This window comes from Mastigoproctus giganteus, chromosome 6 (genome assembly GCF_048544385.1).
Source record: "Mastigoproctus giganteus isolate SK-2022 chromosome 6, ASM4854438v1, whole genome shotgun sequence".
NCBI lineage: Eukaryota > Metazoa > Arthropoda > Arachnida > Uropygi > Thelyphonidae > Mastigoproctus > Mastigoproctus giganteus.
Window position 1 is genome coordinate 199,802,345 of NC_143580.1, and position 18,993 is coordinate 199,821,337.

Below are 18,993 nucleotides of genomic sequence, written 5' to 3' on the forward strand. Positions count from 1 at the left end.
CTAATAGAGCAAGATTATCTGCGAAAAGATCTAAACCTCCCAAGGACTTCCTAATTCATTTCACAAATATACGTGGTCTCAATTCTGATCTCAACGATGTCCATTTCCACTTGCAGTCTGCCAAACCCCATGTACTTTTTCTGACAGAATCTCAGATATCGTTTGATTCATCTACTGCTCATCTCAGATGCCCAAATTATTTGCTGTATGATTCCTTTCGCCTCAAAGGTGGTACTTGTGCATATGTCTGCTATGATATTCCCTGTCAGAGACTTGGCAATTTGGAATCTCCTCTCTTTGATCTTCTCTGGCTTAAAATCTCTCTACCTCATTGTGTCAAATTCATCTGTTGTCTCTACCATTCTCCCAACTCCACTAATCACTTGGAGCTCTTTGACTTCCTCTCTTTGCAACTTGAAGTTCTCCAGTCCAACTTTCCTAACAGTGAAGTAATTTTCCTTGGTGATTTTAATGTTCACAACTCCAGCTGGCTTCCGTTTTCTAGTCACACCGACCCAGCAGGTCGAGATGCTGAGGCTTTTGCAAATACTAATGACCTAGCAGAGATTGTTCATTTACCTACAAGAATACCGGACAATCCTAATCATACAGCCAATACGCTTGATCTTTTTCTCACAAACAACCCTTCTAAGTACACAGTCGAAGTGAGAGGTCCTTTAGGCACTTCAGATCACAACTTGGTGATTGTCTCTTCTCCAATGGAACCTTTATCTCATGGCTATTCTCAACCACGTGTTGTTTGGCATTACAAGAATGCAAAATGGGATGACCTGCGCGACTTCTTTTCTTCTTTTCCTTGGTTGGATTACTGTTTCAAACCTTCTGATGTCAACGTTTACTCAGATCGTGTCAGTGAAATTATTCTTGCAGGAATGGAATCCCTTATCCCACACTCCATTTTAAAATCTCGTCCTTTATCTAAACCTTGGTTTTCCAATAAATGTGCTAAGGCTGTCCAAGAGAAGAATGTTGCATATCGTAATTGCCTTGTTTCTAATTCTTCAGTTTCATTTTCTGCCTACACCAAAGCTCGCAACAGTTGTAAAGCAGTTATTAATCAGTCTAAACTAGAGTTTGAACAGGCTAAGAGTAGAAAACTTGCTTCTTTGCCACCGTTTTTCACTTTCTTATTCCAAAGGTGTTTTTCCTTCTGCTTGGAAATTTGCTCATATCCAGCCAATTCCTAAAAAGGGTGGCAAATCCCTCCCATCCAATTATCGTCCCATTGCAATTACTTCTACTCTTTCTAAAGTAATGGAGAAATTAATTAACCGCCAACTCTTAAACTATCTAGAAACCTTCCGTCTGATCAACGATCACCAGTATGGATTCCGTCAGTGTCGATCCACTGGAGATATTCTGGCTTATGTTACCCATTTATGGACTAATTCAATGGAAAGGTTCGGTGAAACACAAGTAGTTGCTCTTGACATCTCAAAGGCTTTTGATCGTGTTTGGCATAAAGGTCTTCTAAACAAGCTTCCATCTTATGGTTTGCCAACTGTTTTTAGTAATTGGTTATCCAGTTTTCTCTCTGATCGTTCACTGAGGGTGATGGTAGATGGCTCTCTGTCTTCTAACTTCTCCACTAATGCTGGTGTCCCCCAAGGTTCAGTTCTTTCCCCCACTCTTTTCCTCTTGTATATCAATGACCTTCTTCCATTGACTGGAAATCCTATCCATAGTTTTGCCGATGATAGCACATTGCATTCAACTTTCCATTTTGAGAAACCTTGTCCTGCTCAATCAGCTTCAACTTCTCGAAAATCTGCTACCAATTCCTTAAATGCCGATCTTCAGGTAATTCTCCAGTGGGGCAAAGACAACTTAGTTGATTTCAACCCTTCTAAAACTCAGTCTCATCTTATATCTCGCAAAAAGGATTCTTCTGCTCCTATGCTTATATTTAGTGACACTCCGATTTCTAGACAAAATGATATATATCTTTTGGGGATTACCCTACTTCTAATCTCTCTTGGCACAAGCACATTACAAATATTGCTTCCTCTGCATCTAAAAAACTTGGTTTTCTCTTTCGCTCTCGGCGTTACTTTTCTTCTAAACAGCTGCTCACTCTGTATAAATTGCAAATCCACCCTGCCATGAAATATTGTTCCCACATCTGGAGTGGTGCCCCCAAAACCTCTCTCAGGCTTCTTGATTCCATTCAGAAGAGGGCAGTTAGGTTAATTAATGACTCATCTCTAACAGAGTCTCTCCACTCGCTTTCTCCTAGACGCACTGTTTCTGCTGCATGCCTCTTCTACAGATACTTCCATGGGCACTGTTCTTCTGAATTGGCTTCTATAATTCTTGCTCTCTCTTTCAAAACAGTCCGAACATGTGTCGCCACTAGCCAACATCCATTTACTGTCCAACTTCAAACCCACAGAACCAACTTTTCATCTTCCTCATTTATTCATTCAACTGCCGTTTTCTGGAACAACCTTCCTTCATATGTATTTCCTGAAAATTACAATCTACAGAAGTTCAAGTCCAATGTCAACAAATATCTTCTTTTGTCTTCTTAACCTCAAAACCAAGCACGGTACTAAGTACTATAGGTTCTAATACTTCTCGTGTTTGGGGTTCACATTAAAAAAAAAAAAAAAAAAAAAACTCTAGTTTGGACTGATTAATAACTGCTTTACAATTGTTGCAAGCTTTGGCGTAGGCAGAAAATGAAACTGAAGAATTAGAAAGAAACCAGTTACGATATGCAACATTTTTCTGTTGAACAGCCTTATGACATTTATTGGAAAACCAAGGTTTAGATAAAGGACGAGATTTTAAAGTGGAGTGTGGGATAAAGGATTCCATTCCTGCAAGAATAATTTCCCTCACACGATCTGAGCAAACGTTGACATCAGAAGTTTTGAAACAGTAATCCGAACAAGGAAAAGAAGAAAATAAGTCTTGCAGGTCATCCCATTTTGCATTCTTGTAATGCCAAACAACACGAGGTTGGGAATAGCCATGAGATAAAGGTTCCATTGGAGAAGAGACAATCACCAAGTTGTGATCTGAAGTGCCGAAAGGACTTCTCACTTTGACTATGTACTTAGAGGGGTTGTTTGTTAGAAAAAGATCAAGCGTGTTGGCTGTATGATTAGGATTGTTCTGTATTCTTGTAGGTAAATGAACAATCTGTGCTAGGTCGTTAGGAATTGCAAAAGCCGCAGCATCTCGACCTGCTGGGTCGGTGTGACTAGAAAATGGAAGCCAACTGGAGTTGTGAACATTAAAATCACCAAGGAAAATTACCTCACTGTTAGGAAAGTTGGACTGGAGAAAGTCAAGTTGCAAAGAGAGGAAGCAAAGAGCTCCAAGTGATTAGTGGAGTTGGGAGAACGGTAGAGACAACAGATGAATTTGACACAATGAGGTAGAGAGATTTTAAGCCAGAGAAGATCAAAGAGAGGAGATTCCAAATTGCCAAGTCTCTGACAGGCAATATCAGAACGGACATATGCACAAGTACCACCTTTGAGGAGAATATCAGAACGGACATATGCACATGTACCACCTTTGAGGCGAAAGGAATCATACAGCAAATAATTTGGGCATCTGAGATGAGCAGTAGTTGAATCAACCGATAACTGAGATTCTGTCAGAAAAAGTACATGGGGTTTGGCAGACTGCAAGTGGAAATGGACATCGTTGAGATTAGAATTGAGACCACGTATATTTGTGAAATGAATTAGGAAGTCCTTGGGAGGTTTAGATCTTTTCGCAGATAAGCTTGCTCTATTAGTTTGACAATTCATGGTGTATTCAATAGTAAGAAAGTAGGTGGGACATGCTGTATGAAGTAATGAAATTTTTGGATATGGCGTACATGTGGGAAGAATATACCCAGATCCTTGACATAACGTGGCCTCGACAATGCTCCCCCGCATACACACTACTCGGACTCCCTCCAGTCACTATCTGGCAGAGTAGAGGTAGCAAGATTATACACTAGCTGATCAGGAAGCCTCCTAGAGAGTTACCAGTAGGTTCGGTCCGGTGTACTAACTATCGGCTGACCTGTGAACACCGTTTTAGAGCTGTACCCTTGAAATGTAAGGAATATTGGATCTCGCCACGATGTTCATCATAACCTCAAAAGTCATCAATCATACTGCATGATGGAATAGAAAGGGAAGGGTTGACTGGAACTTAGCTCTAGAGACTAAACATGGGTTGCACCACTTCAAGCCTCCAATAAGAAAAGTGGTGGTATTTCACCGTTGATGAGAGTCATCTACCACCTAGTACTGCCTGGTAACATAGAGGGGCGGCGTTCCTTCATGTGGTGTGGGCGCCACACCTCGACCCCTGCTTACGTTGGTTCACACCTGGGTGGTCACCCACCATGTACTTGTGGATGGAAGTTATATCCAGGATTACTAACAGTCCCACCATCGTGAAGATGCAAGCAGAGGATTTGGCTGTCACAGAACATCCGGACTTTGCCGAAATTGGGTTCACTTGACTTGAGTGTCACCCGAATATCAGTTCCATCAGCGTTTTAGACTCCCAGGTAGCAAGTATAGCTTGTCTGGCATATCTGAGAGAATGTCTGTGACAACCTCAAGGACCAAATTCCCCACATGTTTTGATTATTCCCATCAACCAGGAAAGCTTTGATGTATTTCTTTATCATTTTAAGATCCAGATAGATAAGATTGCTTTTCAGTATCTGTAGATTCTAAATAATTTATGATGCATAATTTTGTTTCTTAAACATTAACTTCTCATTAATAATTACACCTAGAAATAAAATTATTGAGGCTTTTTGAAGATGGAGCTAATCTAGGGGAGGAGCTAAGATGTAACTCCCTCTCCAGATTATTCCTGGTGTTGTTTTTTAGCATATCAATTTCCAGATATCAGTTTTGATTATTTCCAGAGATAGAAGAGGCTTGTTCATGAGTAGAAAGTTTGAGAGCTGTTCATTATGGTAATTTTTTTGTATACTAAATGTCATCTCATCCCAGAACAATTATTAAGATACATAGATGTATGGCTTTATCACTGAGGTGTGTGTGTGTGTGTGTGTGTGTGTGTGTGTGTGTGTGTGTGTGTGTGTGTGTGTGTGTGTGTGTGTGTGTGTGTGTGTGTGTGTGTGCGCGCGCGTGCAAAAGTAAGGACAATAAATTGATAAAGTGCATGCATTTTGTTTCTTTTGTATTGTCATATAATAAAAAATAGTTATAATAGATATTTATCCTCTTTGAATGTGCCTTGTATAAACATTTAAAGCAATTAAATTATTAGATATAAATCTTTTTTTTTTTGTTTGAAATGAGACTTTTAACTTAGCAGTTGTGTAATATGTCTGTCAGAAGTTATCTGTTAACCTTCTATAGACACTTGCATCATAATTTAATTTCAATATTTTTACTTTTTTAAAGACAACTCTTGATGATGTGGAAGCTTTACTAAAAAGGCATGAAAACTTTATCAATACTTTGCTAGCTCAGGATGAAAGACTTCGAACATTTAGTGAAATGGCAGACAAATTAATTGCTGCAAGACACTATGCTAGTAAAGAGTAAGTATTACTGTTATATTTATCATTAAGTTAAGGACTGTTTATAGTTGAAAATGTTCAAATATATTATTATTTGTGAATTAAATGTTACTTCAGCTTTGGTGGTGAAGTGAAGTGGTGGTGATGTAGTGAAGACCAATTATGAAGCAAATCACCATGAGTTGCCACTATCTCATGCTTGTGCTTCGGATAATAAAAGTGCATGGCCATAGAAAGAATCTCTTGGTGTGTGGTGCCTTCACAATTATAAAACTGATGCATTTTGTAGCAAACGTATTCTTCCTCTTTGCTATGCACACAACTGAAACTTTGTGAACTCGTTTCTAGTATTTTTTTTATAGTACTAATGTGCCTAAAGCCTTTTCTATAAATTTACTTGAGTATTTCTGATCTGACATAACTATGCCAACACATTATGTAGGCACCAGACCATAGCCTGCTAGAGCACGAAACCAAATTGGTGGCAATAGTGTTTTTTGAAAGGCTCATCTGGTCTAAGGAATATTAAGACAATACAATTTTGACATTTACAATTACAAAAGGATGTTCATTTTAAATTTGGAAAACTATTTTCCAGATCTTCTAAAGAAAATATACATGAAGTATTGTATTTTTTTTTCTATGAAGGGAAAAAAATTCATTTCAATTAACAAAGTCACTAATAGGTAAATGTAAACTTTCACAGTCACAATATTTCCACATACATTATAGACTTCGAATTAAGTAATGTAGCATGGAATAATATGAAATTTGAGCTAAATAGACAATTTTGTTATCCAAATAGATATTTATGGTATACATGTTCAGAATTCAGAACTTGGATTAATTTCAGTATTTTGCTGAAATTAATGTAACAGGATTTATTCATCAAAATATAGCTTGTAATTTCATATTTAAGATACAATATTATAGTTTATAATTTAAAATATATTTTTGCAATATTTAATACGAACAGAACAGTTGATGCACTAGTAATTTCCCTGAAGTAGGGGAGGGGGAATATCAGTGGCAAATGTAAGTGGTGGTGGGAGCAGGGATACTGGTAGTAGAGAGTTGGGAAGGATGAGGATCACTAATAAACTGGAAAATTTTCTTCATATCTAAAAATATTTCACTTTTTAGAGATATGAATTTCTGTTTATACTCCATATGGTCAGGTTCAGAGGAATTTTTCATTGTAACTGATTTATTGCAGCACAATACATATCAACTGCATTATTTTGTGATTTATAAGAGCTTAAATCTTGCAAGAGCTTAAATATTTGTAAGAGCTTAAATCTTATACTGATGTCCCAGCTTCAGAGGGTTATCATTAACCCTTAATTGCTTGATGATTCAAAATAAATGACTTAGATGAATGGCCAATAGCATATTAATGTGACTAACAGGTTTAATGATAACTAAGTGGTAATGCCATGAATATGGAAAAATATACAACTGTAAAAGTGAAATATAAATGGTAGATTTGAATATTAAAATGTATGCACTTTATATAGCTAATAAGTGCTAAAAAATTTTTTCTTGACTATGTTTCTTTTAGAATTGATCTGAGACGAGATGAAGTTTTGGCAAGACGTCAGGAAGTTAAACAAAAAGCACAACACAGAAAAGACATGCTTTTAGCATCGTATACATATCAAGAGTTTCGAGCTGATGCAAATGAGGTACACTTTATTACTCTTGAAGTATCCTTATGCAATGCAAAGAACTGTTTTTTGAATTTTTATTTTTATGTTTATTTTTAAATATGAATGGTCCAAATGAGGAGTTCCCTCTGTTATAGCATTTGTGCCTTGATCTTGTTTTCATAGGAGTAAATCTTGTGCCACTGGTAGTGTGTGACAAAATGGGGTTTATAATAACAGACCCTCCTGTTCCTGCAACCATCTCATTCTATGTTATGCTATGCTTTACCATTACTTATCTTTGATCAAATTTATCTTCACAAAACTGAAAACTGGCTGGACTGTAATTTTTTTCTAAGAAAAAACTTTTTTTCTTAGAAATTCTAGAATTATTCCAATTTTAGAATTTCTTAGAATTGGAAGAATGTGAACTCCTTGTTTTATTACTTGTTATTTTGCTCTTGATATATACAAGGCATAACACATTAGCTGTACTTTCAGAATTGATTCAGAAAACAATGAAAAAAAAAAGTTTATATAAACATATCTGATTCCTAATTCTGAATTGTTACACAATTATACATGTTTGAATTGTAGAAAATAGCAATGGAGTTTTAATGATAAAAAATAATTATATAACATATATAATATAATAATAGTGAATAAGAATAAGCAGACACATACCTAGTAAAATAATTGCTTGCTTATTTTTATTTGTTTATTATTATTTTTGTTCTTTTTTATCATTCAAAACTCCATAGCCATTTTTTAAAATTCAAACAGCCATATCTCCATGTGTGTTCAGAATCAGACACATAATATGTCATAATATATTATGATATATGGTCAAGTATGCTACAACAAATGATGCTACAATGAACGAATGCTACAACGAACAGTTTTTATCAGTAAAATCAGGATGCAACAAAGCATGCGTGTGTGCGTGGCGTGTTGATTAGAGTGCTTCCCACTTTGATTAGAGCATCAGTTATCATCTTTGTTATCGTTTGTAAGGTTCAGTTGTCTGCTTATTTGCCTTTTAGCAGTGAAAATATTTTTTAAAATTATTCTGCTATATAATTTTAGCCATGAGCCAGAAAAATAGAGTGAGAAAGCTAATTAACATAGACATTAAGAAAGAAATAATTTCCTAGCAAGAAAATGGAAAAAGTGTAGGAGATCTAAGTGCTGAATATGGTATGGCTAAATCAACAATCAGTACAATTTTAAAAAACAAGGAAGAAATAAAAAGTGCACAGGTCTCGAAGGGGATCTCTAGGTTAAGCAGTTCACGTTGTAATGTCACGGAAAAGATGGAGACTCTTCTATTAGTGTGGATTAATGAAAAAGAAATGGCAGGTGATATGGCAGTGTCAGTGAGGCGATTATTTGTGAAAAGGCCAAACAATTGTTTGGGGAACTTGGTGCTAAGGCTCCTAGTACAAGTACTGGATCTGTAAAGGAGTTTTTTGGCGCCAAGGGGTGGTTTACCGGATTTAGGAAAAGGACTGGATTACACAGTGTTGTGAGGCATGGTGAGGCTGCCAGTGCAGATAAGGATGCTGCTGAGCAACATCATGAGAAATTTAAGAAAATAATTAAGGATGGAGGCTTTCTTTCACAGCAGGTGTTTAACTGTGATGAAACTGTCCTTTTCTGGAAGAGAATTCCATGCAGAACATATATCACGAAGGAGGAGACCACCTTGCCTGGCCATAAGCCAATGAAAGACCGGCTTACATTGCTCTTTTGTGCCAGTGCTTCGGGTGACTGCAAGGTCAAACCACTGCTCGTGTACCATTCGGAGAACCCCAGAGCTTTTTAAAACATCAGGAAAAACTGCCTTGGAGTTTTCTGGCATTCAACCACAAGGCTTGGGTGACCAGGAGTCTTTTCTCTGACTGAGGTGTTTGGCCCCACTGTCTGTGACTATCTTACGGAGATGGATCTTCCATTGAAGGTTCTTTTGGTCATGGACAGTGCTCCAGCCCACCCTCCTAATTTGATGGAAGAATTACCAGGTGAGTTCAGTTTTATCAAGGTTCACTTCTTGCCACCTAATACAATGCCTCTCCTCCAGCCTATGGACCAGCAGGTGATCGCAAATTTTAAAGACTACACTAAGGCACTGTTCAGGAAATGTTTTGAGGCCACCTCTTCCAGTGATGTGACTCTGAAGGACTTTTGGAAGGGTCACTTCAATATAGAGGATGCTGTTTTCCTAATTGTGGTTGCTTAGAATGATGTTTCTGTTAGGTGCTTGAATTCGGCTTGGAGGTCATTGTGGCCTGACGCTGTGGCTCCAAGGGACTTCGAAGGCGTTCAACAGTTGGAGGAAGAGCTTGTTGTGCAGGAAATTGTGTCTGGGCAGTTCTATGTGTCTGGGCAGTTCTATGGGCCTGGAGATCAATGAGGAGGACGTGGAGGACCACAGGAAGGAGCTATCATTTGAGGAGCTAGCAGAGATTCACAATGAAGAGGCAGAGGCACAGAAGAAGAGGAAAGCTTTTGGGGACGAGAAGGATGAGGACAAGGAAAAAAGTCACAGTATTCCAGCTGAGGACCTTAAAGAGGTGTTCTCTTGCAGGAATAAACTATCGAAACTTATAAAAGATTATCACCTGGATATTGCCGCTGTGGAAATGGACCTTAATCATTTTAATTATACCTTGATGATCCACTTTCGGAGGGTCCAAAAATCCAGGATAAAGCAGTCAAGCCTGGATTCATTCTTCAAAAAGGTGGACAAACTCCCTCCAACTGATGAACCTCCCACAGGACAGTCACCCAAGATGAGTAGGAACGATGACTCCTCTCCTTCCACCTCTGTGTGATTTTTTATTTTATTATTTTTTTTTTATTAGGGAAAGTTTGTTTATATTTTCACTGGGGGAATATTGTTTATGCTTTTCAAATTTTATGTACAGTGTATAAAAGTTAAATAAATTAATTTTATATTATTTTTACACTTATATTTTTCATTTTGTATTATATTTTTCCTGTTTAAATCGTTGTATTGGATGGTAACTTTGCTCTAGACTGCGTGCCTGGAACGGATTACCCCTAAATACATATATTTCAATGCATGCTAGAACAAACAGAAGCTATAATGAATGTTGGTCTAGAAACAATTACATTCGTTCTAGCATACCCCACTGTATTAATAAAATATATCAGATATGCCTAATTTATATGAACCTTTTTTTTCGTCCCCCCCCCCCCCCCCAGAAAGGATCAATTCAGACCTGAATTGATCTTGTAAAGGCCAGACCACATATTTTGAAACACTTCATATAAATATTTGATTGGATACTATGATGTGGTCACAGAGGAACTGGATGCAAAAAATAGTTTTGATATCATATACTCAGATTTTAGGAAAGCTTTTGATACTGTTGCACATAAGACTACTGTACAAATTGGAGCAGTATGGCATTAAGGGTAAATTGCTTCTATGGATAAAGGAATGGTTGAGTGGGAGAAGACAGAGTGGTAACTCTGTCTTCTCCCACGAAGAGCAGTGTCAATGGACATTGCTCTTCGTGTACTGATGCTATTAGTGGAGTCCCCCACTAATAGCATCAGTACACGAAGAGCAGTGATGCTATTAGTGGAGTCCTCCATGGTTCGGTGGTGGGTCCATTGTTATTTTCTGTATTTATTAATGATATTGATGAAGTTTGCAGACTATACGAAGGTTGGCAGGGTTATTAATGACAGTACACTACTGCAACAGGATCTAGAAAATTTGAGCAGATGGGCTGAGAGGTGGCAACTGAAGTTTAACATTGACAAATGTAAGGTATTGCGCATAGGTAGGAGTAACCCCAGAGAAACACACCAACTGTGTGGTACTACACTCGGTAGTGGAGAATGAAAAAGAATTTGGGGTAATTGTACAATCAGATATGAAAATTTTCTGAGCAGTGCAGACAGGCGGTAAGAGTAGCTCATGGTGTCTTGTCAGTGATATACAGAAATTTTTCTAGAAGGTGATTATCCCCTTACATAAGAGAATGGTCAGGCCACACTTGAGTACTGCATACAGCTCTGGAAGCCTCAAGTGTGGCCTGACCATTCTCTTATACAAGGCCACACTTGAGTGCTGCATACAGCTCTGGAAGCCTCTTTTTAGGAAGGATGTAGAGCTGTTCGAACGAGTACAGAGAAGGGCAACTAGATTGGTGAGTGGAACAAAGGGTTGCTGTTACCAAGAAAGGCTTAAGTTCTGTAAATTGTAGCATCTGGTGACTAGGCACCTGAGAGGTGATCTGATTGGGTGTATAAGGCCTTGAATGATTTGAACAAGCTCAATGCTGATGACATTCTTTGACTTGCCCAGATTATTCACCAAAGGGGACATAAATTCAAATTAAGAATAAAATCAGTTGTAGAATAGATGTGCAGAAATTTGCCTTTAGCCAGCAGGTGGCTGATTTCTGGAACAAACTTCCATCTGTTCTAGAAGTGGACAGCTTTAATAAATTCAATGCAGAACTAGACAAACATTTGGAGTGAATGGATGGGTGAAATGGGAAGTGTTTTTTTTTTGGCTGATGCTGTATAAGCTTGCTTGCTTGCATCATATGTCTCTGCTAATGCTGAGAGCCTTGTCGATCAATTCGGCCCTGGAGTGATTGTGCAAGGCTCAAGGGGTAGAATTTTTCTCAGCCTAGCCTGTGCTTGTTAACAGGAGAGACTGCTTCTACAGGGATGGGATACACTTAAATAGAAAGGGTGCAAGGGGGATACACAGACTAATAGGTTAACAGTAGCTGCTGGAAGAGGTGAAAATGATTCTTGCACTGCTTCTATTGAAATGCAATTGAGCAGCAGCCTGGAAAGCAAGGCAATGAGGATTTCCAGGACTGCTGGGAATCATAGTGGAACAAGTGAATATGTGGGTGTGTTAGGGTAACTAAGAGTAGAAACAGGTGCGTGTATACTTGTGTGTACACCAATGCTAGGAGTATAGTTAATAAATTTGATGAACTTGAAGTGCTAGTCTTTGGATGCTGACCTTAATAAGTTTTCTTGTGATAAGGAGTACAGACGCCACATCCTTAAATTGTACTTCCCTGTCCCTGATCCTTCTCCTTGAAGCTCGCCTTAATGCCGCAATCCAGCAATATGACATGACGATGGCTTACCAACCAACCTTGCAGTTTTCCACCTATATATTCTTTGATGTTTATAGTTGTATTATACTTTGTGTGTTGAGCTGAATTTACTTTTATTGTTCACATATGCATTTTTATATTTAATTTATTAATTTCTTTTTCTTATATATTGTAACATTACTGTTAACCCCTGGCCTTGTGGCCGTGAAGGGCTTATTTCTATGTATCCATTGTATTACTATTATTATTGCAATAAAGATTTCTGCTAGTCATGACAACAAAGGCAGATATTGTTGGGAAATCAGAGACGTGGTGTCACACAGACAAAAGCAATGCAGAATTGGAATTTGGGGAGTACAATGTGTACAGAAATGATAGACAGGACAGGGAGGGCGAAGGGATTATGCCGTTAGTTAAGAAACACATAAAAATTAAGGATGTGCATTCAATTGATGTTGGTGGACAACGCAATGTTCAGTCTGTTTGGTGTGATATAAGCACTGGAAAATGAAAAAATAATAAGAGGTGTGTGTTATAGGCCTAATGAATCAGATGAGTATAATGAGCAGTTGGGCAGAGAAATAGAGTGGGCCAGTAAATCAGAGTGTCTTATAATGGGGGATTTTAATTTTCCAGAGATTGACTGGAATTTGTGGATTGGTCACTCACACACTAGCAAGGATTTTGTGGATTTATTGGATGATTGTTTTCTACAGTAGCATGTTCGGGAGGCAACTAGAGGGAGTAATACTTTTGATCTGATTATCAGTAGTGATTTTTCATGCATTAAGAATCTGCAGATAAAGGAACCACTAGGTGGTAGTGATCACTGTGTGCTGAAGTTGGATTTACTCAAAAAAGTAACTACCATCAGGGGTAAAGGGAAGAGTTCTTACTTTCGTAAAGGTGACTACGGTGGTCTGTGACATTATTTAAATTCTATACGGTGGGACTAACTGATGATGTTACCAACAGCAAATTCAAAATGTGACATGTGGCAGAGAATAAAAATGCATGGGATACATAAAAAAATTAACAGGTGACACAGAAGCCTATGATAGATATAAGCTAGTCTGTAACCAAGTCACAATGGAGGTTAGGCAGGCAAAGGCAAATTACGAGAAACCTTTGGCAATGGATGCAAAGGAAAACACAAAGAGTTCTTTACTTATGCAAATTCTAGAAGGAAGGGGATGAATCGGATTAGTCAGCTTGATATTGATGATTCAGCTGTTGATGATCCTGCTCAGGTAGATAACAAACTAAATGAGTATTTTGCATCTGCATTCACACTCGAGGAGTTATTCACGGAGGGGAATGCCAGAGGTGTATTAAACTCTGGCAGTAAGCTAGATAATCTTGTAATAACTGAGAGTAAAGTGGAGGAGAAATTGTTAAAGATGAACATAAGAAAGGCACCTGGGGAGGATGGAATCTACCCCAGGTGCCTTTCTTATGAGGCAGCAAAGGAAGTAAGCAAACCCTTACCCATAATTATGACAGCTTCCTTGGACTCGGGGGAGGTACCTATGGACTGGAAATGGTCCAATGTGACCCCCCAATCCACAATGGAAGATCAAAGGGAGACACAGGTATTTACAGACTTGTTAGTTTAACTTGTGTTCCAGGGATATTAATGGAGGCACTGGTTAAAGAAGCATTGCAGGATCATTTAGACAAGACTTCAGTTATAGCTTGGACACAGCATGGATTTGTTAAGGGGAAGTCTTGTCTGACCAATTTGATTGGATACTATGATGTAGTCAAAGGAACTGGATGCAAAAAATAATTTTGATATCATATATTTAGAAAGGCTTTTGATACTGTTGCACATGGAAGACTGCTGCACAAATTGGAGCAGTGTGGCATTGGAAGCAAATTGCTGCTATAGATAAAGGGATGGTTGATTGTGAGAAGCCAGAGAGTAGTAATCAATGGACACTGCTCCTCGTGGACTAATGTTATTAGTGGAGTCCCCCAGGGTTCAGTGATGGGCGCATTGTTGTTTTCTGTATTCATAATGATATTGATGATGGTATATCAGGCTTAATGTCTAAGTTTGCAGATGATATGAAGGTCAGCAAGGGTTGTTAATGATACTAATGACAGTACGCTGCTGCTACAGGATCTAGGAAAGTTGAGTAGATGGACTGAAAGGTGGCAACTGAAGTTTAACATTGACGAATGTAAAGTACTGCCTATGGGAAGCAGTAACCCCAGAGTAACGTATTAACTGTGTGGTACTACACTGACAGAGGTTGAGAGTGAAAAGGACCTGGGGGTAATTGTGCAGGCAAATATGAAGTTTTCTGATGGTGCCCATGGTGTCTTGTCAATGATATACAGGAATTTTTCTAGCAGGGATAAGGAGGTAGTTATCCCCTTGTATAAGGCAATCGTCAGGCCACACCTTGAGTACTGTCTACAGGTCTGGATGCTTCATTTTAAGAATGTAGAGCTGCTGGAATGAGTACAGAGAAGGGCAACAAGATTATTGAAAGTAACAAAGAGTTGCTCTTACGAGGAAAGGCTTAAGTTTTGCAAATTACTGTGTCTGGAGACTAGGCACCTGCAAGGTTAGTTGGGTTTTATTGGTGCATTAGCAACATTAACTCTGTAATAATAATAGTAATGGAGGCATGTGATGCAAGAAAGCAAATGTATGAGCTTATGTAGCATCAGCCAAAAAAAAAAAATTCACACATCCATTCCCTCTAAAAGTTTGTCCATTCCTCCTTGAATTTATTTAAGCTATCAACTTCCACAATGACAGATGTAAGATTGTTCGAACAATTAACCACCCACTGGCTAAAAGGCAAATTTCCACACATCTATTCTACAACTGTCTTTCCTCAATTTGAATTTATGCCCCCTCAGGTTCGTAATCTGAGAAAGTGGAAGAATGCCATCAGAATTCAGCATGCTTAATCCATTCAAGGCCTTATACACCTCAATCAGATCACATTGCAGGTGCCTCGTCTCCAGCCACTGCAATTTGCAGAACTTAAGCCTTTTTTGGTAAGGGGACCCCTTTGTTCCCCTCACCAATCTTGTTGCCCTTCTCTGTACATGCTCAAGCAACTCTACATCCTTCCTAAAATGAGGCCTCCAGACCAGAATACATTACTCAAGGTGCGGCGTGACCATTTGCTTATGCAAAGGGATTATCATCTCCTTTTCCTTAGTAGTAAATTCCTGTATACCTTTGCATTTGTCAATGTTAAAATTTATTTGCCACTTCTCAGCCCATCTGCCCAAATTTTCTAAATCCTCTTGCAGTAGCACACTGCCATTACTGTCATTAACCACCTTTGTATCATCTTCAAACATTGACATTAAGCCTAATATACCTTCATCAGTATCATTGATAAATATACAAAACAACAGTGGGGCCCAACACCAAACCCTGGGGGTCTCTGCTAATAACATTAGTACATGAAGAGCAGCATCCATTGATTACCACTCTGTCTTCTCCCACTGAACTACCCTTTTATCCATTGTAGCAACTTATCCTTAATATCATACTGCTTCAATTTGTACAATACTCTTCCATGTGCAATAGTGTCAAAAGCTTTCCTGAAATCCAAGTATATGATATCAAAATTATTTTTTGCATCCAGTTCCTTTGTAACCACATCATAGTATCCAATCAAATTTGTCAGACAAGACTTTCCCTTAACAAAACCTTGCTGTGTCTGAATTATTACTGCAGTCTTGTCTGATGATCCTGCAATGCATCTGTAACCAGTTACTCCATTATTTTTCCTGGAACAGAAGTTAAACCAACTGGTCTGTAATTACAGGTAATCCTTGTGTAACATGGTAGTTAGGTTCCTTTAAAATCTTGTGTAGTACGAAACTGTGTTATATTGGACAAAAAGGGTGAGTGTTACATTCCATTTTGTTAACATTTTGTTAATTTCATTAACAAAATGTTAACAAAATTAACAAAAATACACAATTCTAGATTTTGTGTATCTTCTGTTCCCTTTAAAAAATCAGTAATCTGAGTGTGTTTGCATTTGCTTGATAGATCTTTGTAAATTTCATTATATGGAACTAAGCATTTTTGAAGCTGCCTTTTGAATTTTGGGCTCTTTTCAGTCGAAGGATCTGCATTCAAAAAAGAAGATTCTAATTGCTTGGCTAAGTTTATGCCTTTCTATATGCTTTTTAGCGTAAAATTTGGAAGTTCAAATTTTTTCATCTGCGCTATCATCCTCTGAATTGATTTGGTTTACTTCCAATGCTATTTACAACAAATCTTCTTTGGCAGCCTCTTTTTCTACCAGTAATTCTTGAACGTCTTCAGTAATCATATATATATATATATTTTTTATTAGGATCATTTGCAACTAAGGCCATGTTGCTCCATGTATATTGTCTATAAATTGCATGTGTTCTGAGATTGACTTTCTGGTTTTCTGGACAAAAAACCCAAGTTTCTGGGAGAAAAAATCATGCTACACTCATCTGAGACCAACTAATTCAGCCACATTGTGAAAGAGACCCATAAAAATTCCTCCTGTAATCAATGGGATTTGAACTCAGGTTTTTACCCTTGGAGTGGTAGGGGTGATGGCGATTCTTCCAATTGTGCTACCCACGAGGGCTTCAGTAGTTGTATCATCAAAATCTTCTCTTCCTACTGACTAGCAAGTTCTAATATCGCACTGATTGTCTGCATGAGTAGCATAGTGGCATCATCAACGTCCTCCCCACACCTGGTGGAAAAGGTCCAGGTTTGAATCTAGTTGATGATGATGTGAAGAACATTAATGTACCTGCGACCAATTAACTCCATGGCTGAGTTAGTTGGTCTCAAGCATAGATAGCATGGTCTTTCCCACAGAAACTAGGATTTTTCATCCTGCAAAACAGGCAAATTGACCAGAGAACACACATAATTCACATATATGGGTATATGTAAGAAATTACTAGTGGCCATAAAATAATAATTTGAATTTGAATCGCACTGATTCCATTTTTTGCCGGTTCGACCATATTTCCTGAATGAACTGACTCTGGCCATAAATTTTTCCAACATGCATTTAATGTTAATAGTAATAAAACTTTGAAATCTATATTTTTTCACAAGTTCAATAATAGCACAGAACCTAACATGGGGATTTCCCAACAAAAAAAAATACGAGGATTTCCTAACAAAATAAAATATGTGGATTTCCCAATAACTTTTTTTTTTTTTTTGCATATGACTAGCAAGTCAACAGCGGGCATTCACAAAAAATAGTGGAAATGTTGAAAAATTACATCCAACATAAGAGCAGAGTTTCTCCTGCACAAAAGCTCAAAAATACCATGTTATGCAAGGTTTGGTGCAATTCTCTAACCGTGTTATATAAATAGCACGTGCAAGACTTTCCGCAATTTATCAGTCGTGTTAGAGCGAAACCCTGTTGTACAAGTACCACGTTATATACGGGGGTTGCCTTTACTCATGTCACCCTTAGATCTCCCTTTGTGAATTGGGGGTACATTTGCTCATTTCCAGTCCATGGGTACTTCCCATGAGTCCAAGGATGCTCTCATAATTATGGCTAAGAGTTTGCTTACTTTCTTTCCCGCCTTCTTTAATATAACTGGATACATCCCATCCACCTCAGATGCCTTTCTTATATTTAACTTCAACAATTTCTCCTCCACTTTGCTCTCAGTTATTACAAAATCATTAAGCACCCTGTTACAGTTTGATAAATTTCCAGCATTTTCCTCCTTTAATAACTCCTCATGTGTGAATGTAGATGCAAAATACTCATTCAGATTATCAGCTCTCTGAGCAGAATCATCATCAGTTGAACCATCGATATCAAGTGGACCAATCTGGTTTATCCCCTTCTAGAGTTTATATAAGTAAAGAAGTCCTTGCTGTTTTTCTTAGCATCCTTTGCCAAAGATTTCTGGTAATCTGCCTTCACTTGCCTAATCTCCTTTGTGACTTGATTACAGACTAGCTATCTGTAATAGCTAGTCTGTCAAGATATCTGCCATAGGCTTCTGTGTCGCCTGATAATTTATATGCATCCCATGCATTTTTCTTCTGTCACGAGTCTCGTTAGTTCATCTGACATCCATATAGGCCTAAACATTGAAAAATATTTCTTAATCGGTATGAAAATCTTAGTTGCATCCACGATTAGTTCCATGAATGCTTCCCATTTAGAATTTGCTATTGGTAACATCATCAGTTGGTCCTACAGTACAGAATTTAAAAACTGTTTGAGACCACTGTAGTCACCTTCAGGGAAGCAAAAACCCTTCTCTTTACCCCTGATGGTAATTATATCTTTAAGTAAATCCTGCATCCGTACACTGTGATCACTGCTACATAGTGGTTCCTTTATCTGCAAATTCTTAATGTTCGAATAATCACTGCTGATAACCAGTCAAGAGTATTACACTCTCTGGTTGCCTCTCGAACATACTACTGCAACAAACAATCATCCAATAAATCCACAAAAGTCTTGCTAGTGTGTGAGTTACCAATCCACAAGTTCCAGTCAATATCTGGGAAGTTAAAATCCTCCATCATAATACAGTCTGATTTACTGGCCCATTCTATTTCTCTGTACAATTGTTCATGGTACTCATTAGAGTCATTAGGCCTATACCACACTTCTACTCTCATTTTTGCTTTCTCTGTTCTTATGTCATCATACCAAACTGACTC

The 18,993-nt window shown here is 38.0% G+C and overlaps 1 protein-coding gene across 3 annotated transcripts in view; it reads left to right on the forward strand.

The window, feature by feature from the left end:
• Positions 1-18,993, forward strand: part of kst (spectrin beta chain, non-erythrocytic 5 kst) — a 593,342-nt gene that overhangs the window by 308,835 nt on the left and 265,514 nt on the right. For all 3 annotated transcript variants that reach the window (XM_090376665.1, XM_090376667.1, XM_090376666.1), the window contains exons 32-33: positions 5,421-5,560; positions 7,101-7,224. In XM_090376665.1, coding sequence (XP_090232791.1) covers positions 5,421-5,560; positions 7,101-7,224 — 264 coding nt within the window. The remainder of the gene's footprint in view (positions 1-5,420; positions 5,561-7,100; positions 7,225-18,993) is intronic.